Here is a 27,971-nt window from a genome sequence, read left to right as displayed (position 1 = left end):
CTACTTTGACTTTGGAGGCACTGCGCCAGGAATGAATTGAGTCACCCGCTCTTCTTTTTATTACTCTGTGACTGATTGTAGTGAAGTGAGAAAAAAAGCTTGTGTTGTTCCCTTAAGTAGTGGTTCCAGAACTGGTTCTTCTCCGTCATTCTTCAATTTTATCAAATGGGGAAATAGCACGAGAAGACGTGGAGAGCAACCAAAATGCAACCAATGGCTGGGGGAAACAAACAAACCAAGAACTTGAGCTGCGATGCAAGAGGAAATGCTCTGAACAACACTGTCTTCTGGAGTCCAGGAGGGGCGACTGTCACGACAACAATGCGCCTGTTTATTTCCCACTTAAACAAAATTGAGGGATTAACATTTAAGGAATTGATAATGGGACTAAATATTACATTATCACTGTCGTGGCCACACGGCCATAATAAGATTATTCCTCTGGTAGTGGTTGTTATCTCTTGTTTTCTGCATAAACAATCTAGTTTATGTACATACAAGCCAAGGTTATTGATTTTTTTCAAGTAGCCTTGAAAGGCAACCAGAGGCATTTATAAGGTGTCAACTGTATTCATATGTAGCATATTGGATACTTCATAGCGCTATGTGATGCCTGATCTCTGTAAATTAATGACTAGCACTTTCATATTGTTCAGGTCTCCTAGCCTTCTGTATAGACTGCATTTTTTTAAATTGAGGACTATTTAAACTGAACTCAGCTGTAAATCTTGTTACTTTGCGAGCGACTTGAGCCATGGCTGGTCGTCTGCATCCAGAGAAGATTAGGGGCTAACATTAGAGATTGTGCAAGAAGAGAATGTTGTCTGTGTTCAGTATGGCTACAGGACGTGTTGATGAGCACTGAAAGTACAACTGATTACATTACTGAAGCATGTACAATTGAACTTCGCGCGAAGGTCTCAAGCTTTTGGTTGGTGTATGGATGAACCATCTATATAACGACATATTAAAAGAAAAAAAGCTAAGGGATTGTATGATCAGTGTGTTTCATTACACCGACATTTTTTGTTTTAATTTACACTAGTCATTAAAATCCATATACTCACCTGTGGTTAATTGTCATAGAAGTTTTTTTTCCAACCAGGAACCACCGACCGTTATAACCAGTGGCTGTGTTCTAAAAAGTGAACGTAGGGTGGCGCTATTGTGCACTTGTTAATTGGCAGCAGACGAGGGCACATCCCAACTTGAACTCAAGTCGCACACAAGCAGTATAGTCTCACTTCAGTGTTAGTTGTGAACAAAATGTGGCTCCGCGAAGAACTCTTGAAGTCCATATGGCACGTTTTCACAGCCCTCGACGTGGACCAGCGTGGAAAAGTGTCCAAGTCTCAGTTGAAGGTGAGAATTATGACCGTAGCAATTTTCCAACTTTGGTTATTTCACGTCATGAGGGTGGGCTGCCACCGCTGGTTACAAGCCAACATAACTCCTATTTGTTTACACTTGACCATTACGGCCTTAAAAATATTTGAAATAAAGGAAAACAGTATAAGGTTCAGTACAGTTTTACCAAACTGGCTCATGTGAAATTGACTAATTACCCGTGATCCTATTTGTTTACACTTGACCATTACGGCCTTAAAAATATTTGAAATGAAGGAAAACAGTATAAGGTTCAGTACAGTTTACCAAACTGGCTCATGTGAAATTGACTAATTACCCGTGACCCTATTGCTTATTTATACATGTTTCATTTAACGATGTTATAAAATGCATTTGATTGTAAAAGAACCACCATCGCTCGATGCAATGTACTGAATTATGGATTGGCTAAAAGTGTTAGATGTATATTTGTCACTTTTTAATATCCGCAGTAAAATACAGTTAGTTTAACTGGAATGATAGAATAATATACAAACTATGGCTGATTTAGTGTTATATCAACTTAAAAAAGATTTTACTTTTAATATCCGCAGTAAAATACAGTTAGTTTAACTGGAATGATAGAATAATATACAAACTATGGCTGATTTAGTGTTATATCAACTTAAAAAAGATTTTACAACTTTGGTGCAAAAAAGGGTAAAATTTTCCTATGAAATAAGTTTGGTAGGTTTCTCAGTCAAGAACATGACACTTATGTGATGATTATGAATAGTGTGATGTGTCATGATTATGAATCGGATAATCACTTGAATTTGTATTCATGATTAATCACAGGTTGTCACTAGTTTGCAAAATGCAAATTATCAAAAAATACCTCATTATTTGGACGTCAGTGCAATTTTGTCAGAATGTCATCTAGGGAAAACAATTCCAAATGTTTTACTTGAATGCACATAATTTATTTGCTCAAAAATTGCAAAAGTTTGTTCTAAAGTCCAATCTGGGTGTATTTTAAGGTCAAATTTGTCAGTGAGCACAATCGTTAAGAGCAGGGGTGCCCAAAGTGGGCCCCGGGGGCCTAATTTTCCCCGCAGAGTTTTTGTTTGTCTCACCACTGGGTGGTTTTCCAAATTCAATACATATTCATAATGACCTCTTTCAAGCTCACTAAACCATTGAGCCTGAGGCTAACTAGTTTCCATCAATCAAGCGTGATGATCGCCACTACCTTTATAAATGGGTCTAACTCTAAACTCTTCACTCATTGTGCTGCTCTACGCTTAACATCGCTGTGTTTGCCACACGGCCGATTGGCACGTTTCCTTTGGCCCTTGAAAACAACGTTTAGGCACCCCTAAACAAGTATTTTCACTTGGTCCTCTTGCACTGACCTATGCATTGACCCAGGGACGTGCACATGATTGTAGAGGGGCAGGGGCTCAAAGTCAGAAAAGGGCAGGCATTTTTTTTTTGGTCCTTTACACAATATGGAAATTAATGTAAAATTAATTTGCTAATAGGAAGCTAACTACTTAGCTGTGTGTCCTTTGTAGGTAAAAGTGATTGCCATTTCTTTTGTGTCAACAAAATTATGGTCATAATGAGTTAATTCACATTATCATAGGCTTGGAAGACATGAAAAGCAACAAACACTGGTTAATTATTAGGCTATTTATTGTTAAAGATAAGCACTTTAATATTTAATATCACGCACATAATAAACCTATCAATTACACAAGGCCAAGTACCAAAACATTTTAAGATAGCAAGAGTAACTCCCTCTTTAAAAAAGGAAGCAAATTGGAACCTGGCAACTACCGACCTGTTTCTATTCTCAGTTCCATTTTGAAAGTAATGGAGAAAATAGGTTATGAACAGGTCGATAGTTACCTTGCCACTAATAAACTCATGTACAAATTCCAATCCGGCTTCAGAACTAACCACTCCACTGACACATGCCTTCTCTATCTGACCGACCACATCAAACATGAGGTGGGGACGCGGGCAAATACTGCGGCATGGTCATGCTGGACCTTCCAGAAGGCCTTTGACACCGTTAACCACGCTATACTGTTGGATAAGCTCAGAGCAATCGGATTTAACAAAACCTCTTGGAGCTGGATGCAGTCTTACTTGGAGGGGAGGGAGCAGGTGGTAGAGGTGAACGGCACCGTGTCCCCCCCCCTCTCGGTGAGCTGTGGAGTCCCCAAGGCAGTATATTGGGACCTTTACTGTTCCTAATATACATAAACGACATGTCATCGGCATGCAACTGTGAATTGTTTTTGTTTGCGGATGACTCTGCCCTGCTGGTATCCGGCAAGGACAAGTCACAGGTGGAGAAAATCCTCAGTGCTGAGCTCTGTAGAACTTGCACCTGGCTCGCTGACAACAAGCTATCCATACACTTGGGTAAAACGGAATCCATCCTTGTTTGGGTCCCACATCAAACTTAAGAAAGTCAATGACTTCACCATAAAAGTGGGTGACATTGTTATCACCAGGAAAGATGAGGTCACCTACCTAGGTTCCATTCTAGAGGCTAACCTTTCCTGTGATAAAATGGCAACCAAGGTAATCAGAAAGGTTAACCAACGAACGAGATTTCTCTACAGAATCTCCTCTCTGGTCAACAAAAGCAACTTGAGGATTCTGGCGGGAACTCTCGTTCAACCCTTTTTCGATTACGCATGCACCTCCTGGTACCCTAGCACTTCCAAAACCCTCAAATCTAAACTCCAAACATCTCAGAACAAGCTAGTCAGGTTACTTCTAGACCTCCACCCCAGATCACACCTCACTCCTACCCACTTCTCTAAAGTGGGCTGGCTCAAGGTGGAGGACAGAGTTAAACAACTTGCACTGAGCCTAGTCTATAAAATCCACTACACCTCCCTGATACCGAAGTACATGTCAAACTACTTCCTTAATGTAAATGACCGCCATAACCACAATACCAGGGGGAGCTCCACTAACCACGTTAAACCCAGATTCCGAACTAACAAAGGTCTTAACTCATTCTCTATCTATGCCACATCAATGTGGAATGTGCTCCCAACAGGTATAAAAGAAAGTGCATCTCTATCTCCTTCAAAACCGCAATAAAAGTTCACCTCCAGGCAGCTACAACCCTAAACTAACACCTTCCCCGGATTGCTAATAATCAAATGTAAACAATCAAATGCAGATATTTTTCTTATGCCTTCTGATCTCTCTCTCTCTCTCTCTCTCGTCTCTCTCTCTCTCTCTCTCTCTCTCTCTCTCTCTCTCTCTCTCTCTCTCTCTCTCTCTCTCTCTCTCTCTCTCTCTCTCTCTCTTGCTGTCCATATCCTACCCCCACCCTCCACACCCCTGATTGTAAATAATGTAAATAATTCAATGTGATTATCTTGTGTGATGACTGTATTATGATGATAGTATATATCTGATAGTATATATCTGTATCATGAATCAATTTAAGTGGACCCCTGACTTAAACAAGTTGAAAAACTTATTCGGGTGTTACCATTTAGTGGTCAATTGTATGGAATATGTACTTCACTGTGCAACATACTAATAAAAGTCTCAATCAATCAATCAATCAATCAATTGAACATTGAACAGTGCAACATGAACTTTGAAAAAAAATACAAAAATAAATACCCAAATGGAAAAAACTTTCAATGTGAAAATCTGTCCTTCTTCCCTTAACTTGATGAAAACACCATCAAGTTGTAACTTATGGTCTTTCCTCACTTAATGCTCAGACTAAACAACTGAAATGCAATACAGGGCCAAAATATGGACCAGGGGCCAGTAGAGGGCTGTATCCTTTCCTTTTTTTGGCATTGTGCTGCAGGCATAATCAACATGAATGAAGTTTAAATACAGATGGTAATATTCCTAACAGATAACCTACATCTTATATCCCCAGAATGCTGAAATTATTATTATTATTATGATTATCATTATTATTTTTGTTAACCCACACAGTAATAGCAAAGTCACAATAAAACTTTATATCTAAACTCTACTGTGAGAAAAATGTTATCCGCCGTAAACACAGTGCATTTTATTTTGAAAATTAACCCGGTGTTTTTATTTTGTACACTACTTCCTGTCCCGCAGATCCGCTCTGCTCTGTGCGGACTTGATGTGCCGTGCTCAATTGATGCGCCGTGCTCCGACGTCCGGCAAAAACAGAAGCTGACACATTGAATAATAGAATAATACAGCGTTTTTCTGAAATATTACCCATATTAGATGACTGAATAAGTGGACGGCGACTACACTATAACATAACTCACAGGTTCAAGTTGCTCCACTGTCACGTCTCAGGGGCGCATATCTCTCTGTCTCTCCTCCTCGCTCTCTCTCTCTCTCTCTCTCTCTCTCTCTCTCTCTCTCTCTCTCTCTCTCTCTCTCTCTCTCTCTCTCTCTCTCTCTCTCTCTCTCTCTCTCCTCTCTCTCTCTCCTCTCTCTCTCTCCTCTCTCTCTCTCAAGCGGCAGGCTCAAACAACCCGGTATTACAAGAAAACGTTGAGTTTTTGTACCGCTGTTTTTTTTACATCCCTGACAAGAATTTATTAATGTTGGCTTAAAGAAAAAAAAACACAGGCAGAGGGCACTTTTTAAGACGAGGCAAAAAAGGGCAGGGGCTCAAGCACCCATAGGGCCCTATGTATGCACGTGCCTGCATTGACCTGATCACTGACTTGTGTCGCCTTTTGGTAACACTCTGCAGTTAAGGTAAAGGAGCATCTGTCAAAATAAATTGCGTGGTTAAATAGTGTTTATACATGATTAATGTGATCCATGAATTGATCAACGTGGACCCCGACTTAAACAAGTTGAAAACTTATTCGGGTGTTACCATTTAGTAGTCAATTGTACGGAGTATGTACCGTACTGTGCAATCTACTAATAAAAGTTCCAATATAAATCAATTTTTGTGTATAGTCACAATGCGTTATTTTTGACACCCCTAGTTTTTTTTAACAGGTTTTTGTGCCAATTGTGACAGCAAAGAGGAAAAGTCTAATGATAACCGTAGAATCGTGAATGCACATATTTAAAGGATAATTGATGGTTTTGATTGATTGATTGATTGAGACTTTTATTAGTAGGTTGCACAGTAAAGTACACATTCCGTACAATTGACCACCAATTGGTAACACCCGAATAAGTTTTTCAACTTGTTTAAGTCGGGGTCCACTTAAATTGATTCATGGTGACAAGTTTGCCTCTTTAACAAATTGATTACTGAAATGAACGTTCATCTAGTTAGCTTTGGATCGACGTTCAGCGTTTACAATGTTTACTACACTCACTTCATTAGGTACACCTGCACCCCTAACGACATCCAATGCGATTAGGAAACTGCCATTACAATAATACATATACTCTGTTTTGTCTTGTGCTTGTTGAATGGCACTGCATCATACTGAGACCAAGGCACCATTTTTAGTCACTACAAAGACGTGGGTGTTATTTTTACATTCTTGCGTCATTCATTCTGGTCATGTTTGATTTATGCATGTCTTTTTCTGTTAGTAAATCATCGACCCTGAAGTGTCTACAATATTATTAAGACAATATGAAACACAGCCAAGTGTTTATTTCACTTGGCCAGTCATGCTTGCAAAAGTGTCCATGTTTTTTGGGTGTTTTTTTTTTTTTTTTTTTTGCATATGGGTGGATCATGTTCTCGTTGCTTTAGTTTTCATATTCTTCAGGTGCTTGTCCCACAGCCTGTGCACCATCATGAAGATCCCCCATGACCCCTTGGCTCTTGAAGAGCATTTTAAAGATGACGATAAAGGGCCTCTCTCCAAACAAGGATACTTGCCCTACCTCAACACATCATTATTGACAAGGTGAGCCATAGTGCATGTAAGATTATTTATTGTCAATTGTTCCATACATGCAAACATACGGAAACATCAAGATACAATTTCTGTCTCACCTGTACTCTGGAGCGATAAATAAATATCAGTTTTACATGCTGTTAGCATGGACATTTTAGGAAGAGCTAGAATCGCCGGAGGACAACAAAAGCTTCCCTGCTTAGGCTGCTGCCCCCGTGACCTGACCTCGGATAAGCGGAGGAAGATGGATGGATGGATGGATGGATAGAATCGCCGGAGGACAACAAACCCATCCATCCATTTTGTACCGCTAGTCCATTTCGGGTCACGGGGTTGCTGGAGCCTATCTCAGCCCTCATTCGGGTGAAAGGCGGGGTACACTCTAGACAAGTTGCCACCCCATCACAGGGCCAACACAGATCGACAGACGGGGCGGTATGGCTCGGTTGGTAGAGCGGCCGTGCCAGCAACCTCAGGGTTGCAGGTTCGATCCCCGCTTCCGCCATCCTAGTCACTGCCGTTGTGTTCTTGGACAAGACACTTTACCCACCTGCTCCCAGTGCCACCCACACTGGTTTAAAAATGTAACTTGGACATTGGGTTTCACAATGTAAAGCGCTTTGAGTCACTTGAGAAAAAGCGCTATATAAATATAATTCACTTCACTTCACAACATTCACACACTAGAGCCAACCGCACAGAGCATTAACCAGTTGCAGTCATTTATTGATAATTAGGCGCACCGGTGTGTTCGCTCCACTTACACCCAGAGTCAGACCAATAGTCAGCAAGAACTTACAATAAAAGTTCCCACTTGTTCTTGATTTGACAGGATGCAACATGGTGCATTACACATTTCTCCATATCTAGTTACTTATATTTAAAAAAGAAAAGATGCAAAATTGTCCGTTCTCATTTTAGTTACAGACTTGGTGAAAATGACAGCTACCAATTTTGCAGTTGGACGGTAATGAATACTTTTTTCCCCCCACCACAGACAAAATCAATCAATCAATCAATCAATGTTTATTTATATAGCCCTAAATCACAAGTGTCTCAAAGGGCTGTACAAGCCACAACGACATCCTCGGTACAGAGCCCACATACGGGCAAGGAAAAACTCACCCCAGTGGGACGTCGGTGAATGACTATGAGAAACCTTGGAGAGGACCGCATATGTGGGTAACCCCCCCCCCTCTAGGGGAGACCGAAAGCAACGGATGTCGAGTGGGTCTGACATAACATTGTGAAAGTCCAGTCCACAGTGGATCCAACACATCAGCGGGAGTCCAGTCCACAGCGGGGCCAACAGGAAACCATCCCGAGCGGAGACGGGTCAGCAGCGCAGAGATGTCCCCAACCGATGCACAGGCTAGTGGTCCACCCGGGGTCCCGGCTCTGGACAGCCAGCACTTCATCCATGGCCACCGGACCTATGCAACTCCCCCTCGCAAGGGACAGGGGAGAAGAGGAGAGAAGAAAAGAAACGGCAGATCAACTGGTCTAAAAAAGGGGGGGTCTATTTAAAGGCTAGATTATACAAATGAGTTTTAAGATGGGACTTAAATGCTTCTACTGAGGTAGCATCTCTAACTGTTACCGGGAGGGCATTCCAGAGTACTGGAGCCCGAATAGAAAACGCTCTATAGCCCGCAGACTTTTTTTTGGCTCTGGGAATCACTAATAAGCCGGAGTTCTTTGAACGCAGATTTCTTGTCGGGACATATGGTACAATACAATCGGCGAGATAGGCTGGAGCTAAACCGTGTAATATTTTATACGTAAGTAGTAAAACCTTAAAGTCGCATCTTAAGTGCACAGGAAGCCAGTGCAAGTGAGCCAGTATAGGCGTAATATGATCAAACTTTCTTGTTTTTGTCAAAAGCCTTGCAGCCGCATTTTGTACCAACTGTAATCTTTTAATGCTAGACATAGGGAGGCCCGAAAATAATACGTTACAGTAATCGAGACGAGACGTAACGAACGCATGAATAATGATCTCAGCGTCGCTAGTGGACAAGATGGAACGAATTTTAGCGATATTACGGAGATGAAAGAAGGCCGTTTTAGTAACACTCTTAATGTGTGACTCAAACGAGAGAGTTGGGTCGAAGATAATACCCAGATTCTTTACCGAGTCTCCTTGTTTAATTGTTTGGTTGTCAAATGTTAAGGTGGTATTATTAAATAGATGTTGGTGTCTAGCAGGACCGATAATCAGCATTTCCGTTTTCTTAGCGTTGAGTTGCAAAAAGTTAGCGGACATCCATTGTTTAATTTCATTAAGACACGCCTCCAGCTGACTACAGTCCGGCGTGTTGGTCAGCTTTAGGGGCATGTAGAGTTGAGTGTCATCAGCATAACAGTGAAAGCTAACACCGTACTTGCGTATGATGTCACCCAGCGGCAGCATGTAAATACTAAAGAGTGCAGGGCCAAGAACCGAACCCTGGGGAACTCCGCACGTTACCTTGACATAGTCCGAGGTCACATTGTTATGGGAGACGCACTGCATCCTGTCAGTAAGATAAGAGTTAAACCAAGACAAGGCTAAGTCTGACATACCAATACGTGTTTTGATACGCTCTAATAAAATATTATGATCGACGGTATCGAAAGCGGCGCTAAGATCAAGAAGCAGCAACATAGATGACGCATCAGAATCCATCGTTAGCAATAGATCATTAGTCATTTTTGCGAGGGCTGTCTCCGTAGAGTGATTTGCCCTGAAACCGGATTGAAAAGGTTCACAGAGATTGTTAGTCACTAAGTGTTCATTTAGCTGCTGTGCAACAGTTTTTTTCGAGAATTTTGGAAATAAACGGAAGGTGGGAGACCGGTCGGTAGTTTACCATGAGGTCAGGATCGAGGTTAGGTCTTTTGAGCAGAGGATGAATAACCGCTTTTTTGAATGCTAGGGGAACAGTGCCGGAGGAAAGTGATAAGTTTATAATATTTAACACTGATGGACCTATATCTAATGTCATATTGTGCTTACATGTTTGACGACACATGATTTTTTGCAAGGGCAATAGCATCTTGATTGTACGCAAAAATTGTTACTGTTGCATATTCATGTCCATTGTCCATTTCACTCAGTAAATGGAGCAGATGCTTGCTTTTCCCGTGTGGGAACACCACGTATTCAGCTTCACAAGTAGATAAAGCAACTATGGATTGTTTCTTTGATTTCCAAGAAATAATGGACCCTCTCTCAGACAAACAAACAGAAACCTGCAGTCACACTTCATCTGTCACTCTGGTCTGCTGCTATATGCTGCAAGTTTCAGATCACCATTTTTCTTGTAACAATTCCTGGTACAGTACCCTTTAAGTACCTCAACACATGTTTAGCTGCTATCCAATGTTGTTCTGTCGGTTCAGATAGATGTTGTGACACTTTACTAACAATGAAGCTTAAATCGGGTCGATAACACGTCATTACATAGATTAAACTTCCAACTACTTCCCGATGCATTTTTGGATCAACAGGTTCCCCCTCATTGTCAAATTTCACTTTGTTTTCACACGGCGTTTCTCCTGGTATACAGTGAGTCATGTCAAATCTCTCCAAAACATTTATAATGTACCGGTAAATCTTCTGATTAATTTTAATCTTGCCTTCCTTCTGAGCAAAATCAATGCCCAGAAAATGTCAAAGTTTTCCAAGATATTTAATTATGAATTCAGCTGCTAACACTTCCTTCACACTTTTGAGTGTTTCCCCCATCACTTGCTTCAAAAGGAATGTCATCAAACCATATGATCAATAAAACCCTCTCCTTTTCATTTGTTTACTGTAAACATAACAATCAGCTGAATTTTGGAGGAACTCATTTTCAATAAGGAACTTGTGCAGCATTTTATGTCATAAAGTGACTTATTACTGCAAGTTTACACAATCATTTCCCCCCAGCTTTCAATGGCTTCTACTTCAAACCCTTCAGGCTGTTCCATATCAAGTTCAGTGTATAGGTGCATGCTAAGCAGTTTGGACATCAATTTGATGTAATTTTAAGTCATACTGAGCTGCAAGCTGCATTAGAACACGTACAGACGTTATATCAGCAGTAGGACGAAACATCTTATTATAATCACTACCAGCCACTTGACTATAATCTTTTGCCACATATCTAGTCTTATAAATTGTCTCAACAGGATTTATTTTTATAGTGTAAACCCATCTGCCCTTCACTGCATGTTTACGCTCAGGTTATGTTAAGGTAAATGTATGGTTTTCCATCAGCGAACCCATGTCTCTCTTCATGGCCTCAACCTATTGTTCTGCTTTTGGTGAGCTCATGGCTTCCTTCAATATTTGGGGTACATAACATACAACTCTATAACAATAATCAATATTTGTTTGTGCCTGCTCCTCATCACATTTGATTTCACACTTCTAGTCTGTATAAAAATCAGGGTGTCTTCTCTCTCTTTGGATAGTGTAAACTGGTCACTTTCACTTTTTAAGTTTGTGTCATCAGGGTTACACGTCTCTATTTTTATGTCTTTAAGATTACTTTTGTCATGCTTGGTTCTGGACGCTGAGTCTCATCTCGCTTCCTTGTTTAAGGTGATCATGCATACAAAACCAGTAAAGTTGGCACGTTGTGTAATTTGTAAATAAAAACAGAATACAATGATTTGCAAATCATTCAATTGAATAAACTGCAAAGACAAGATATTTAATGTTCGAACTGGGAAACGTAATTTTCTTTTGCAAATAATCATTAACTTAGAATTTAATGGCAGCAACACATTGCAAAGAAGTTGGCACAGGGGCATTTTTACCACTGTGTTACATGGCCTTTCCTTTTAAAACAACATGCAGTAAAGGTTTAGGAACTTTGCGCCTATAACAATCCGGATGGTTCTTTTTCTCTTTGTTCCGGAGGACACGACGTCCACAGTTTCCAAAAACAGATTAAAATGTGGACTCGTCTGACCACAGAACACTTTTACACTTTGCATCAGTCCATCTTAGATGAGCTCGGGCCTAGCGAAGCTGGCGGCGTTTCTGGGTGTTGTTGATAAATGGCTTTCGCTTTGCATAGTAGAGTTTTAACTTGCACTTACAGATGTAGCGATCAACTGTAGTTACTGACAGTGGTTTTCGGAAGTGTTCCTGAGCCCATGTGGTGATGTCCTTTATACACTGATGTTGCTTTTTGATGCCTGAGGGATCGAAGCTCAATGGCATTCAATGTTGGTTTTCAGCCTGGCTGCTTACGTGCAGTGATTTTCTCCAGATTCTCTGAACCTTTTGATGATATTACGGACAGTAGATGGGGAAATCCCGAAATTCCTTGCAATAGCTGGTTGCAAAAAGTTGTTCTTAAACAATTTGCTCATGCATTTGTTCACAAATTGGTGACCCTCACCCCATCCTTGTTTGCAAATGACTGAGCATTTCATGGAAGCTGCTTTTATACCCAATCATGGCATCCACCTGTTCCCAATTAGCCTGCTCACCTGTGGGATGTTTCCAAATAAGTGTTTGATGAGCATTCCTCAAATTTCTCAGTCTTTTTGCCACTTGTGCCAGCTTTTTTGAAACATTTTGCCGGCATAAAATGCCAAATGTGCTAGTATTTGCAAAAAATAACGTTTTCCAGTTCGATCATTAAGTATCTTGTCTTTGCAGTCTATTCAATTGAATATAGGTTGAAAAGGATTTGCAAATCATTGTTTTCTGTTTTTATTTACAATTTACACAACGTGCCGACTTCACTGGTTTTGGGATTTGTACTTTCATCTGAGTTTCACACTCTGTGGTGCTCTTTGTAACATACTTTACTTGCCTGTTTTGGAATTTTCTTCTTGTCTCTGGATAGAAGACAAGATATGCAGGACTGTTTTCTTCATAACCAACAAATATCCCTTTTTCACAATGTGTATCCAACTTTTTTGTTGTCATATTTATATGCATAACTCTCTAAACCAAATACAGTACAGAGTAATCATTTCACAAAAGTCATGTCTTTGTCCAGTTAATAAGTGAGACGGTGTCTTCCCCCATTCGTTTGTTGCAACATCTATTTCTTATAACTGCAGCAGTTTGGACTGCGTACGTCCACAACTCTTTTGGTAATTTGCTCACAGTCAGCATGCATCTTGCCATTTCCAACAAGGTTATCCAGGTTCTTTCACCTGTCCCATTCTGATGCGGCGAATAAGGAGCTGAGGTTTCATCAAGCGGTCTTCTCCAACGCTAACAGCACCAAACTTCTCTGTGCTCTTAAAACTCCTGATATTTGTTTTAAACTCAGCAAATGTTAACTTGTCATCACACTGTGTCACATAAACAGAGAAGGTAGGGTCTTTAAAATCGTTGCAACCAGCAAGCCGTCACTCAAAGTCTCTCCTGCATTGCGCAGTGCTTGGATGATGTAATCTTTTACACTCTCGTTCACTTCCTTTATGAAGAGATGTCAATTCTGTGTACAACTATTACGTGTGGTTTTCTCCCTGTCCGCTTACAATAGAGATTATGGAGCTGCTCTATTCTGCCTATGAAACCCTTAAAAGAACATCCAAACACCTCCATTAGTGTTTTATATACAGTATGTAAGTATAAATGTAATGTAGTAAGAGGCACATTTATAATAACATTTAATATTTATGTGCGACCCAGGAGCAACAAGCGGTAGAAATGGATGGGTGGTAATTTGATCATTAATTTCAAAAACGCATCACGTTTGCTTTTTTTTCCAACTACATTATTGATTTCTACTCACTGCAGACTTTGAGAGCCAATAAACATAATAAAACATCACTTACATCACGTACAGTGTCTGCTGTCATAGGATGCCGACTGATAGAATCTTGTTATATTCCCGTTTTGAGGAAGAATAACTCATAATCCTGGCAAAGAAAAGAGAGGTGGAACCAAGCATATTTTCGTGTCTTTCTAAATTGGCTGTCAAAGTGTACCAACTAGTCAGAAAACGTCTTCATTCCTTCTACTATCCAGGCAAGAGGCATTATTTATGATCAAGAATTAAGTTTGCCGAGCAAGGAAGTGAGGAACCTCGTTATCACGTGCGCCGCTATGTATAATCCAAAGAGGTTCATTAAGTCTTCAAAAAAGTATGCAATTTGTTATTGTTATAGCCAGACCTGTGTTTTTACATCCATACCTGACGGTTTCGTCTACAACTGTTGCCTTCCTCATCACGTGACAACCTCTGAGGAAGGCAACAGTTGTAGCCGAAACCGTCAGGTACGGAAGTAAGCACACAGGTCTGGCTATGAGAATAACATTTTGCCGCTGTATATAGTTTGTCTGCGTTCGCACCTGTAATATCAATATCACTAATACATTATTAGTATTCAAGTCACAAAATGAGTATTGTTGGCGCTTTTTGGATGGTTATTTATTGGGTTTAATGGGCGGAATAGGGGACATCCCATTGGCTCCGCTGTAAGCAGGCATCTATATACATTTATTTAAGAGTAAGAGTGCATTAAATAAATACATCTGTCGTCATGTCTTTTCATAATTATTGTGAATGATAGGAAAAATTACCCCCAAAAAGGGCAGTTCCTCTTTAACATCACTTAAAATTCTAAGAAAAGCCCTACACTTATTTAGGTAATTTCATTTAAATTCATTGCATCATTGTGGCAGATCAAAGGATTGATATATAACCAAAATACTTTCTTGTTTTTAACTGTCTTAAAATGATTCAGTTGTAGTTATTTATTAAAATAAAACATCAGGTCCATATAAAGTTCCGAAGTTCACATGAAGATAGTAAAAACACTTTTCTGAGAAATAGAAAAGCAAGTATTAAATGTTGAACTTGCTTTTCCTCTGCTTCAGATAATATAAAACGGACCCATCAATCATATTGTGGTAAATTAGAACATTAAAAAATATTATTGTTCATCATCACACAATAAAGTGATGACAAAATAGCATCAGTCATTCTAGTAGGCTATAAAGAACAAAGCAGTTATGCTGACCTCATGTCTCTTATTTCTTCTTCTGGGAGGTCAAGTACTTGCGTGCTAAGGCTGACGGCGTTTCATAGGCTCCTGAGCGCTTGCTCACACACGTGTTGTTATTCTCCAGTTTAGTTTGGCTAAGAGCTAATGCAATGGATTGCTAAATTTAACATCTTCGCTGCTAACGTTAGCTGTGACTGCAGTTGCAACAATGTGCTAGAGCTGCTTTAGTGGTCACCAAACGCCTTACAAAGAAGGCATATCAACCTACCTTTATCAATTTGAAAAGTAAAGTTCACAGTCATTGGACCAACAACTTGCTTTCAGTTGCAGAGTCTTCACTGCGGAGAAGACACATGATCCAAATTTCCACTGGATGCGTTATGACTATGCTGCGGAACGTCTCCGTGCTTTTCTGTCTGTGATGTACACCGACTTGACTTGTTGAAAAGTCGATGATTTATCTATGTATGACTTCCTGTCCCGCACAAGCTGAATTTTGCTAAATTGATCCGCCAAAAATAGAAACTCTGCTACTAATAAAGTGCTGTGTTACTGATGAATTCAAAACGGTACTATACTGCCTGTAAAAAATAGCGGTACTGTTTTTCATCCACATGACGCACAGAGCAGAGGAGCATGTTGAGTGTGTCAGAGCGCACATACTCAGCAGAGTGCACAAAGGGGAAACCGCGAGGAGAGGAAAAATGGCAAATAAAGGCAATTCTACTGGTTAATAAAGAGGGTACATGAAGCGCAATATGGAGGTATTTGGGCTTCAAAACTATCAATAAAGATGACGCTTTAAACAAGGAAGTGCTGTCCTGCAAGCGCTACTTTGAAACATGCCAACACAATGACAGCCAATCAATGAGCACTTCATGGTGTGATGAACCATTATTCTACATTCCAATCAAGTCAAGCTCAAGAAGAGGGCGAGACGACTTGCATACAGAGACAGTAACGTTCGAGATTCAAAATGTGATTAACTGATTAAAAACATAAGGTGCTAAAAATGACTGTAATTTATTGTTCACAATGAACTTGATCATTTGACACAATATATATTAAACATATATAAATTGATATAAAATAATGGAACGAATATGTTAGAGTAAGTTTAAAAGAATAATGTGGGCTACAGAGTCAAAGACTGCATTTAAGATCCAGTAGAAGCAACACTGAGACCCTTTGTTAATCCTAATTTAACCCGAGGCTGTTTAAAACATTTTAAAAAGCTGTCTCTGTATTGTGGTTATATCTAAAACCAGACTGATATTTCTCCAGAACATTACAATTATTTAAACAAGTTACTAAGTTGAATAAAAACAGTTTTTTCTAAACATTACATGTGTTACCTAGCTCCAGATGACACTCATACATATGACAGTATATGTAAAAAGGTGGATGAATAGAGTATTTTGTACACTAATTGAAGAAAAACCTTGTCTTTAGTAATATAGAAAGATATCTGACCACTGCTACAACTTGCAAATAAGCTGGGCTGCAATTTTGTTTCTCGAGTGAGTTCTTATTCACACATTTTGAAGGCAAATGATTGACTTTGTTTGGGTTTGCAAGCTGTTTTCTTGCTTCTCTGTGCTCTGCTCTGACTTGAATTAAAATGAGGCCTAACTAGTGGCTCTCAGCAAGCACACTCACTCATTTCTGAAAAGAAACAAACAACCACTGGCCACTTCATTGGGTACCAGGGGCCGATTTGGGATTGATGATACGCCATCTAAACTTTCCAATTAAAGCAGACAAAAAGGACTGATTTACACTTATAAATGACTATGCTTTAATGAATGAAAATTATTATTATCAAAGGTTGTTTGGATTCTTTCCATGTAAACACGTATGTAACATTATCTTGCTATCATTCACTTTCTTTGTACCAAAACTTCACTGATAGTAAGCTATATTCAGCAAACCAGCAGAGAAATGACCAATACTTTTCAAACGAGATCCACACGCCAGAATCATCTGTTTTTTCATAGCAGGTGTGGTTGTTAATCTGTTGCTGTACTTTTTGTTTAAAAAAAACTTCCTAACACCCATTTTTATAGTCTTCCCACATTTAGAGAAACTGCTGCTAAAGAACTTCTTCTTCAGGGGAGGCTCAGGCAGGCTGTATGCAGGCTACTTTACGCAGCTGCTGCCTCTCTGTTGGACTCTGATACTGCACGTCACTTCCGAGAGTTTTTTTCTCCCCCTACACATATACAAAAGTTCGATTTGTTGTTTTTCAGATCATATCTGTGACTTGAGCCCCAGTAGCCACTGCAAATTGCACTTTTTTTTGGGAATGTTGCCTATCATTCACAATCCTTATGAGAGACAAGAACACATGTTTTATTTGTTTTTTTTTTTGCATTCTAATTTGTCGTCGTGGCTTGTGCAGCTCTTTGAGACATTTTTGATTGAGGGCTATATAAGTAAACTTTGATTGATTAATTGATTAATAATCTGCTCGTTTTAGGCGGTGAGCAATGCTGCTAATTGGAACAATAATTTTTGCCTCTAAATCACTCCAAAAATGCATCCAAAAAACCACCAACAATACTTCATTTACATTCCGTAACCTGTATAATAACTATGCTGTAGCGACATTGTTATTGTAAGAGCGAACACTGAGGAACTCTTTATCTAGCGTAGTAGCACATCGCCTTTCTCACAATTGGACACCAATCTTTACTGACTGTAAAACAAAGTATTAGCCCACATTTCATGTTTTGTTTGTGCACTGCTAGCTCGACAGTGTATGTAGTTGTAATAACAAGCATGATCTGCTGCATGTATCATGATCTTATATTATAGTGACTTAAAAGATGGACAGCGGTCCGTTTGGTCCAGCTGGCCAGGAAGGTTTCCAGTTGATTTTGAGGAGGTGGAAAAAAGTTTTATCACTGCAGGGTTTGTTAGCGCAAACACAATCAGTTCGTCTTTCGTTGTGATGCAGTTTCTTTGAGCAATGTCGTCCTCGCCAGATACAAGAAGCCTTTGCATCGATGATAACATTGTGAAGCACTCCATTTCTGTTGGGATAGCTTGGCTCCAAGATCCACTTTTACAACACCAAGCCTTGCTGATCCTGACACTCTTGGCTTCCGTCTGCTTCAACCTTTCACACTCTCTTCGGGCTTGCTTAGCTTCCATAACCAACAGTTCATCCTCTGTAGATCCAAAGGATGCGTTTGTGAATCCTCATTTGTCCAAAAGTAGTCGTCTTCGTCGTCTATTACTAAGTCTGTCATAATTAGAACACACACACACATTTGTTGCCAGATGTAGAAGGTGTGTTGCTATGGGCACTAAAATCAATGCGCACAGGAAATAAGTTCCGGTAATGCTAAAAAAGACAAAAATATGATAAATATTGTACATAATACATATTATATTAAATTAATAAATCTTTAAAATTCTTTAGCACCGTCCCCGTTAAGTACATCTGCTCAAACAGTAACAAGGTATGTGATAAGAGCGCTTTACCCGCTTCTCCCAAAGATAATACATCTGACAGAGAGGTATTCATTTGGCAATGTTTATTACTGTGGTTATAGTTTATAGTAGTGTGAATCAGTCATACATGAGTATTGTTGTATTCTAAGGCAGATATATTGATAGATCTTCGTGAAAGTACTGACCTCTGCTTGTCAATTGCAGGTTCAAGAAGATTTTGATGTGCTGGAGTTCAACAAGATCTGCTGGACACTGTGCCACAAGAAAAATATCTCCATCAACAATATACTCATCACAAATTATGATGCTTTTAAAATCTGGTGCATTTTCAACTTTCTGTCCGAAGACAAGTACCCGCTTGTCATTGTCCCAGAGGAGGTGAAAAAGGCAGCATAGTCTTCTTCTTGTTGCTTCTTGTGCCTATTGTGTTGTTTTCAGCTCTCGTGTCTCCTCAGGTTGAGTACTTCCTGCAAAAGCTGACTGAGGCTATGGGGAGCAAATGGAGTGAGGAGAAGTTTTTAGATTCCAAACTCCAGCTGAACAGGAGAAGTTGTATGACTGTGTGGAAGATGATCCAACTGGTTGGAACAGGTGCCTTCACCATGGGCATGGACTGGTCGAGTGTGTCTATGGGCATCAACGAGGTCTTCCAGGAACTCATACTGGACGTGCAAAAGGAGGTTGGTACTGATGATTACATGCACATTGACCATTTCCAATGCATTGATGAATTACATCTTCTTAAAGGAGCTGACTTTGCAATGTGGTGTAAGCATTATAGCCCATCTCCTTCTGGCTTTGAACATGTAAACTATGCCACACATAACGCACACACATTAACTTTGTGTGTTGTTAGCTAATGACAGTTTTTAGCTGCTAACGTTAGCTATCATTGAAGATATATTCAAACGTAACAACAACATTACTGTAAATTGTTAGTTGCTTTTCTGGGACAGCTTTTGTGCGTGTGTGCGCTCTCTGGTTGTGTATGTGTGTACAAAACAGCGGTGAGTTACAACCTGAAAGCCAGACTAATTCTTCGTAGCGACAAGTAATTTTATTTTTAATATAAGAAGTCATTGTCGAAAATATAGACAAATCTGCACATTCTACGGTAAAATACAGGCAGCTGTGGATGCCAGGAATTCACTGTGAAAAAAACCCAGTCACGATATATGAGACATCACGGTATGTTGATGTTGAATCTGTTAATTTTACAGTTGATAACTGTTTTTGTTTACGGTAAATTACTATGGATAAAAACATATATATTGTTAAGCTGTTTACAAAAAAAACTATAGAATTTAAGGTAAAATACTGGAAGCTGTTGCCAGGAATTTACTGTGGAAAAAACCCATTCATGATTTATAAGATATTATGGTATATTAATGTTGAATCTGATAATTTTACAGTTGATAACTGTTTTTGTTTACGGTAAATAACTATGGAAAAACTGAATATTGTTAACTTGTTTACAAAAAAAACTATAGAATTTAAGGTAAAATACTGTCAGCTGTGGTTGCCTGAAATTTAGCGTAAAACCAATTAGGGCCAATTTTAGTGTTGCCAATCAGACTATCCCCAGGTGCATGTCTTTGGAGGAAGCCGGAGTACCCGGGGAGAACCCACGCAGTCACAAAGAACATGCAAACTTCACACAGAAAGACCCCCAGCTCAGGAATCTAACCCACTACCTTCTCATTGTGAGGCACAAACGTTAACCACTGCTTCACCGTGCTGCCCTTTTTTCAATACTAGTATCTGCCAAAAGCCCGTGTTTCCGAGACATGTGAGCGGTACATGGGGATTTTAACTTCGAAGTATTTGTAGAAGCTTTCCCTGGACAACTCACAACATGGCCTTCCGCAAATGTTCCTTCAAGTGAGCTATCAAAACTGAGCTTGAATTCCTCCGAATCTGTTAAATAGCTGCTTGCAGTCAGTTGCAGCACACAGCATGGTTCATTTCGATGCAGTTTACAGTGAAGCACATAGACATTACCCCTCAGTGTCTTAAACGACTTGGCAAAATACAAGAAAAAGTTGACTATAGACTAATGCTTTAACACAAACCCTTAAAACAATTAGGTATGCCGTAAATCTAAATGTACAATCTGCAAAATCTTTAATTTAGACAATATAATACAGCAAATTTTACAGTTATTTGCATGCCTGTGATATTACAGTATTTTCAAGTGCATTGTACAATTTTTCTTTATTTTCACAGTAAAGTCATGTTTTCTACGTATTGTAACCATAGTAATTTAGGTTATCAGGAGTCCACCGCATTTACTACTGTGATAAACTATTTTGGTGTTTTACTGTTGCTATTTATTTAACAATTGCTTGCCATATTTTTTACGGTAATTTTTTTACAGTGTATAAAAAGTTGTTGTGTTAAACCACTTATAAGCTAGTTGGTGGTGTTCTTGTTATTTTTGTTTGTTTTCCAAAGCCATTTACCGTTACACTCCAAGTATCTAGAGGGATTTGAATACTTGCTAAATATAACATCACATACTGTATGTTAGACAGCCCCTCTAATGCTGGCAAGATTGGCACTTATTTCATAGTTCTGGGCCTAAAATGATGTCTACAGCTAAAATACCGCAAAATAGACAAAATAGTGATCTTAAGCGTGTTTTCTAACACTTTTCAGCACATTTTGGAAATCACACTTTCAGCTCCAAAATGGAGTGGGCGTGCATCAGCCTACTGACGTCACCTACAGAAGACTGGAGGCCATTTCTTATTGTGTAGTATGTGTTTTTGTAGCATCTTTGTTCCGAATCACATTATTTTGCGCATCATTTAAAGGAATTGGCAAATATGGCTGCCAGATGCTTTGTTGCAGGTTGCAGCAATACAACTAAAGAAGGGGTCAGCCTTCATAAATTTCCAAATAATGAAAATATGAGGAAAGTATGGACCTCTCCTGTCAAATTGACTAGCGCAATGGAAAAATTACTTAGTAAACGTGACAAAAAAGAAGGTAAGACGCTAGTATTGTATTTTGCATCCTCTTCTACTGATGCTTTCCTCAAGGTTATTTAGGAATGCTGAAAGAGAATGAGGAAACAGTTTTGAAATAATCATGGACCAGGGCGACAAAAACATGCAATAATTGATCAAAATAATACGCTTAAGTCTTTATTACCACTGTCAATGCATGGAAATGGGCTCCAGTTCTGTAAATGACAAAAGAGCGGTCAACATATCGAGTCTGGCGATGAAAATGGGGCGTTCCAAGTACAGTTAGTTATCTACTGAATACTCAAAAACTAATTGATATTATGAGAAAAGACTGTCAAGATTAATTTTCAGAAGCAAAAAATACATAAAGCGAATTTGTTAGTGAATTTTCGGTCATCTGGACGCTATGGGTCCTTTAAGTCGATAACACTGATTCATCCTTCTACATCTTCTTATTCTCTGTCAGATTAGGTGCGAATGAGCTGTGGTTAGAAGTGGGGTAACGATGCACTTGGCACAGGTAGTGCCAGTCTATTTGTTGCGGCCTGCCACAAATTAATGTGGTTATTGTGTGGGGTTGAAATGTCTAATGCCCTATGAAGCTTCATATATGACTTAAAGTCTGCATGTATTAAAGGGCTACATGATGAAGAAGGGCCATAAGAGGAAGAACTGGACTGAGCGCTGGTTTGTCCTGCGACCCAATTCACTGTCCTACTATGTTTGTGAGGATCTTGTGGATATGAAAGGACATATCACTCTGGACCAGAACTGTTGTGTGGAGGTACAGCAATGCAATATGTATATTTTAGTCATCTTGTATCTAATGTAGTTCAGAATTGGAACAGGTGAAGTGTAAAAAGTGATGACTGCCACTTCTTTAAAGTCTATGCCAGACAAAGAAACAAAGAAGTGTCTCTTCGTCATCAAGTGCCCTGATAAGAGTTTTGAGATCAGCGCATCTGATAAAAAGAAGAAACATGAGTGGATTCAAGGTGGCAGCAGTTCATTTGTCATTGCTGACTCTGCTTATTGTGCTGCTCCTGAGTCAGTCTGTGTCTCCTGTGGCAGCCATTCAAACTTGCATCCAGCTGCTGAGGTTGGGGCTTCCTTCCCCTCATCGCGAGGCCAGGCTGAGGCGCAGGGAGGTCCGGCAGAAGCAGATGGCGAAGGAGGAAGACCTGGCAGAGAGGATGAAGCTGCTCCAGGCGGCCAACGACAGCAACCAGATGCAGCTGGAGGCCATGAGGAAGGTGCTGCGCTCATGACACACTGACAAAGATATAAAAAGCCAAGAGAGAATTTATTACGAACGTTAATTAGGCAGCATATTTATTTTATAACTGATCTTAATAACATGCCACTGAGCATACTTGTGTTTTTGCAGTAGGTCTTAAAAACGACAGTGCTTTTGTTAATAGAGGATCTTTGATGAGTGGTTTTGCAGTAGATCCTTAAAAAGAGCACAATGTGCCTCTCATATAGATAAATATGTAAATATTTTGCTTCTATAGATTGTACGGTAAATATTTTTTTACATATTAAGAGTAAATAAGTACAGTACATTTTTATGTAGCACAGAGAGAGCTCACAGTGTTTCACCTGCTTAAAATGCAAACAGTGCAACAGCAGACAGATTGCTGATACAATTTTAAATCTGATAATAAAATATTTTCCTCTTTCTATCCCCTCCTACTCCGACCCGGCTGCACCAAATGATAATATAAATACATTTAATAAAGTCAAATACAAATAAGGCAATAATAAGGCAAGATGGCGGCGCATGGTATGCTGCGGCTATGCTAACGCTCTTGGGAGTGTAGAGCGATTTGGCAAAAAACACCCGTCATTTCTGTCAATTTCATGGCTGGCTCAAAGCGTGAACACTCTGTGATCACATACGACCGACAGACAATTCTGGATGTGGATGGATCGGGTCGTTATAGACTGAAAGATGCATGTACGGTGGACCTCCTCGCTAGCATGGGAATACTTCGTGGGCTACATCGAGCGGCCTTTGTAGCAGCGGAGTCAAGTGCTAGCGGTGACCGCCAATGGAGACGACATAAGCGGTGCGAGCGGAAGCAGAAGCGGGGATGCCGAGCTGGGCTAACAACAAAGAGAAAAGCTAACCAAAGAAGCGTGGAGTCTCCGGGTAAGAAGCCATTCAAACTAGAACTAGCCGGCGTCAGGCTGGATAATCCCTGCACACATAGCAATTCTCTTAGAATAAAACACAACTCACATAATGTTTTTTCTTTTGTGACCGTGTCAGAGGCAGACATACATTGTACTGAGGTAGCTAACTATGATGCGTTCAGTTTATCGCAACATCAAGCAAACAATCTGAATATCCCCGTCGTATCAATTCCTAGATATGCTCGAAACTATTTAAAGTGCAATACGCATAATAAACGCAACATTATTAATATTGCTACTTCGGATAATTTCAACAAAAAATCCTCAAAACAGCCCACTACCTATAATATGGGCTTTTTAAACATAAGATCATTATCTTCCAAAACGTTATTAGTTAATGAAGTCATTAGAGACAACAAACTTGACGTCGTTGGTCTCGCCGAGACCTGGCTCAAACCAGACGATTTTTTTGCGCTAAATGAGGCATCTCCTCCTAACTATACCAATACACATGTTGCCCGACCTCTTAAAAGGGGAGGGGGTGTCGCACTAATATATAATGAAAACTATAATCTTACACCTAACCTAAATAATAAATATAACTCGTTTGAGGTGCTCACTTTGAGGTTTGTCACACCGCTGCCTCTCCACCTGGCTGTTATCTACCGCCCCCCTGGGCCCTATTCGGACTTCATTAGTGAATTCTCAGAGTTTGTTGCTGATCTAGCGACGCACGCCGACAATATAATCATAATGGGGGACTTTAATATCCATATGAATACCCCATCGGACCCTCCGTGCGTGGCGCTCCAGACTATAATTGATAGCTGTGGTCTTACACAAATAATAAATGAACCCACGCATCGCAACGGTAATACGATAGATCTAGTGCTTGTCAGGGGTGTCACCACCTCTAAAGTTACGATACTCCCGTACACTAAAGTAATGTCCGATCATTACCTTATAAAATTCGAAGTTCTGACTCATTGTCAACAAACTAATAATAATAATAATAACTACTATAGCAGCCGCAACATTAATGCTGCCACAACAACGACTCTTACTGACCTACTGCCTTCGGTAATGGCACCATTCCCAAATTATGTGGGCTCTATTGATAACCTCACTAACAACTTTAATGAAGCCCTGCGCGACACCATTGATATTGTAGCACCGCTAAAGCTAAAAAGGGCCCCTAAAAGGCGTACTCCATGGTTTACAGAAGAAACTAAAGCCCAGAAATTATCATGTAGAAAGCTGGAACGCAAATGGCGTGCGACTAAACTTGAGGTTTTCCATCAAGCATGGTGTGATAGTTTAATAACTTATAAACGCATGCTTACCTCAGCTAAAGCTAAATATTACTCAAATCTCATCCACCTCAACAAAAATTATCCTAAATTTCTGTTTAGTACAGTAGCATCGCTAACCCAACAAGGGACTCCTCCTAGTAGCTCCACCCACTCACCAGATGACTTTATGAATTTCTTTAATAAGAAAATTGAAGTCATTAGAAAAGAGATTAAAGACAATGCATCTCAGCTACAACTGGGTTCTATTAACACAAATACGACTGTATATACGACGGATACCGCCCTCCAAAATAGTTTCTCTCTCTTTGATGAAATAACATTGGAGGAATTGTCAAAATGTGTAAATGGGACAAAACAAACAACATGTTTACTTGACCCAATTCCTGGGAAACTTATCAAGGAGCTTTTTGTATTACTAGGTCCATCAGTGTTAAATATTATAAACTTATCACTTTCCTCTGGCACTGTTCCCCTAGCATTCAAAAAAGCGGTTATTCATCCTCTACTCAAAAGACCTAACCTCGATCAAGATCGAGGTTAGGTCCTGGTAAACTACCGGCCGGTGTCCCACCTTCCGTTTATCTCGAAAATCCTCGAAAAAATTGTAGCACAGCAGCTAAATGAACACTTAGCGTCTAACAATCTCTGTGAACCTTTTCAGTCCGGTTTCAGGGCAAATCACTCTACGGAGACAGCCCTCGCAAAAATGACTAATGATCTATTGCTAACGATGGATTCTGATGCTTCATCTATGTTGCTGCTTCTTGATCTTAGCGCCGCTTTCGATACTGTTGATCATAATATTTTATTAGAGCGTATCAAAACGCGTATTGGGATGACAGACTTAGCCTTGTCTTGGTTTAACTCTTATCTTACTGACAGGATGCAGTGTGTCTCCCATAACAATGTGACCTCGGACTATGTTAAGGTAACGTGCGGAGTTCCCCAGGGTTCGGTTCTTGGCCCTGCACTCTTTAGTATTTACATGCTGCCGCTAGGTGACATCATACGCAAATACGGTGTTAGCTTTCACTGTTATGCTGATGACACCCAACTCTACATGCCCCTAAAGCTGACCAACACGCCGGATTGTAGTCAGCTGGAGGCGTGTCTTAATGAAATTAAACAATGGATGTCCGCTAACTTTTTGCAACTCAACGCTAAGAAAACGGAAATGCTGATTATCGGTCCTGCTCAACAACGACATCTATTTAATAATACCACCTTAACATTTGACAACCAAACAATTAAACAAGGCGACTCGGTAAAGAATCTGGGTATTATCTTCGACCCAACTCTCTCGTTTGAGTCGCACATTAAGAGTGTTACTAAAACGGCCTTCTTTCATCTCCGTAATATCGCTAAAATTCGTCCCATTTTGTCCACAAGCGATGCTGAGATCATTATCCATGCGTTCGTTACATCTTGTCTCGATTACTGTAACGTTTTATTTTCGGGCCTCCCTATGTCTAGCATTAAAAGATTACAGTTGGTACAAAATGCGGCTGCTAGACTTTTGACAAAAACAAGAAAGTTTGATCATATTACGCCTATACTGGCTCACTTGCACTGGCTTCCTGTGCACCTAAGATGCGACTTTAAGGTTTTACTACTTACGTATAAAATACTACACGGTCAAGCTCCTGCCTATCTTGACGATTGTATTGTACCATATGTCCCGGCAAGAAATCTGCGTTCAAAGAACTCCGGCTTATTAGTGATTCCCAGAGCCCAAAAAAAGTCTGCGGGCTATAGAGCGTTTTCTATTCGGGCTCCAATACTATGGAATGCCCTCCCGGTAAAAGTTAGAGATGCTACCTCAGTAGAAGCATTTAAGTCTCATCTTAAAACTCATTTGTATACTCTAGCCTTTAAATAGACTCCCTTTTTAGACCAGTTGATCTGCCGTTTCTTTTCTTTTCTTTTCTACTCTGCTCCCAACCCGGGGTGGACCGCTAGCCTGTCCATCAGATGGGGACATCTCTACGCTGCTGACCCGTCTCCACTTGGGATGGTTCCTGCTGGCCCCACTATGGACTGGACTTTCGCTGATGTGTTGGACTTTCACAATATTATGTCAGACCCACTCGACATCCATTGCTTTCGGTCTCCCCTAGAGGGGGTGGGGGGGTTACCCACATATGCGGTCCTCTCCAAGGTTTCTCATAGTCATTCACATTGACGTCCCACTGGGGTGAGTTTTCCTTGCCCGTATGTGGGCTCTGTACCGAGGATGTCGTTGTGGCTTGTACAGCCCTTTGAGACACTTGTGATTTAGGGCTATATAAATAAACATTGATTGATTGATTGATTGAAGAGAAGTATCCCACACTTCTCTTTTGTAAAGTAAATTTGTACAGCCGATATGGGCATCTACATCAACAATATAATTTGCCAGAGAAGCTGGACAGGACAAAAATAAATGAAATAAAATAAAAAAATTGTTCTGTAGGATGTTGCAATGCAACTGTAAGTGAAAGGTGACGCCAAGCGGCCGGAACAGATAAAACAATGTTTGTCAGCACTGTTCAATTAGGAGCAGGGATTCCGTCGATCACTTTATTGAGCTAAACTGTTTGTCGGCTGTAACCACACCAAAAACATCAGTAAAAAACTTCTACCTAGAAAAACTGTTAATGTTCTGTCATACAAACCAGGCCAAAACCAACTCTCTGTCATATCAACAGTAGCCGTTCGCTCTTTCTCACCTTAGCCAGTGATGCGTTTATGGCCACACAAAACTTCAGATGACTCCAATATGAAGTGTAAATTCCAGGTCGTTACACTCTGACTTCTCAATCAGATGTGTGCTTATTCTACTGTCATTTATTAAGAATGTTAATTCATTGATATTAATTATGAAATTATGTTACTAGATTACATAAATACTAATAAAAATATGTATTTTACAGACAGAAAGTTACAGAAAAGTACACTTT

At 39.9% G+C, this 27,971-nt stretch overlaps 3 protein-coding genes across 3 annotated transcripts in view; all 3 read left to right on the top strand.

Annotated features, from left to right (window-relative positions):
- Positions 1 to 1,072, top strand: part of ipo7 (importin 7) — a 42,489-nt gene extending 41,417 nt beyond the window's left edge. Inside the window, 1 exon segment of the mRNA XM_062028669.1 lies at positions 3 to 1,072. Within this exon segment, the coding sequence (XP_061884653.1) occupies positions 3 to 40 (38 nt within the window). The 3' untranslated portion in view covers positions 41 to 1,072.
- Positions 1 to 27,971, top strand: part of LOC133635554 (uncharacterized) — a 318,673-nt gene that overhangs the window by 197,592 nt on the left and 93,110 nt on the right. The gene's annotated exons all lie outside the window — the stretch shown is intronic.
- swap70a (switching B cell complex subunit SWAP70a) overlaps positions 1,126 to 27,971 on the top strand; it is a 39,537-nt gene continuing 12,691 nt past the window's right edge. The window contains 7 exon segments of the mRNA XM_062028679.1: positions 1,126 to 1,364; positions 7,068 to 7,215; positions 18,813 to 18,986; positions 19,064 to 19,288; positions 22,218 to 22,364; positions 22,467 to 22,575; positions 22,652 to 22,833. Of these exon segments, the coding sequence (XP_061884663.1) occupies positions 1,267 to 1,364; positions 7,068 to 7,215; positions 18,813 to 18,986; positions 19,064 to 19,288; positions 22,218 to 22,364; positions 22,467 to 22,575; positions 22,652 to 22,833 (1,083 nt within the window). The 5' untranslated portion in view covers positions 1,126 to 1,266.

Source organism: Entelurus aequoreus, linkage group LG02, assembly GCF_033978785.1.
Source record: "Entelurus aequoreus isolate RoL-2023_Sb linkage group LG02, RoL_Eaeq_v1.1, whole genome shotgun sequence".
NCBI lineage: Eukaryota > Metazoa > Chordata > Actinopteri > Syngnathiformes > Syngnathidae > Entelurus > Entelurus aequoreus.
This window is presented reverse-complemented; position numbering and strand designations above follow the sequence as displayed.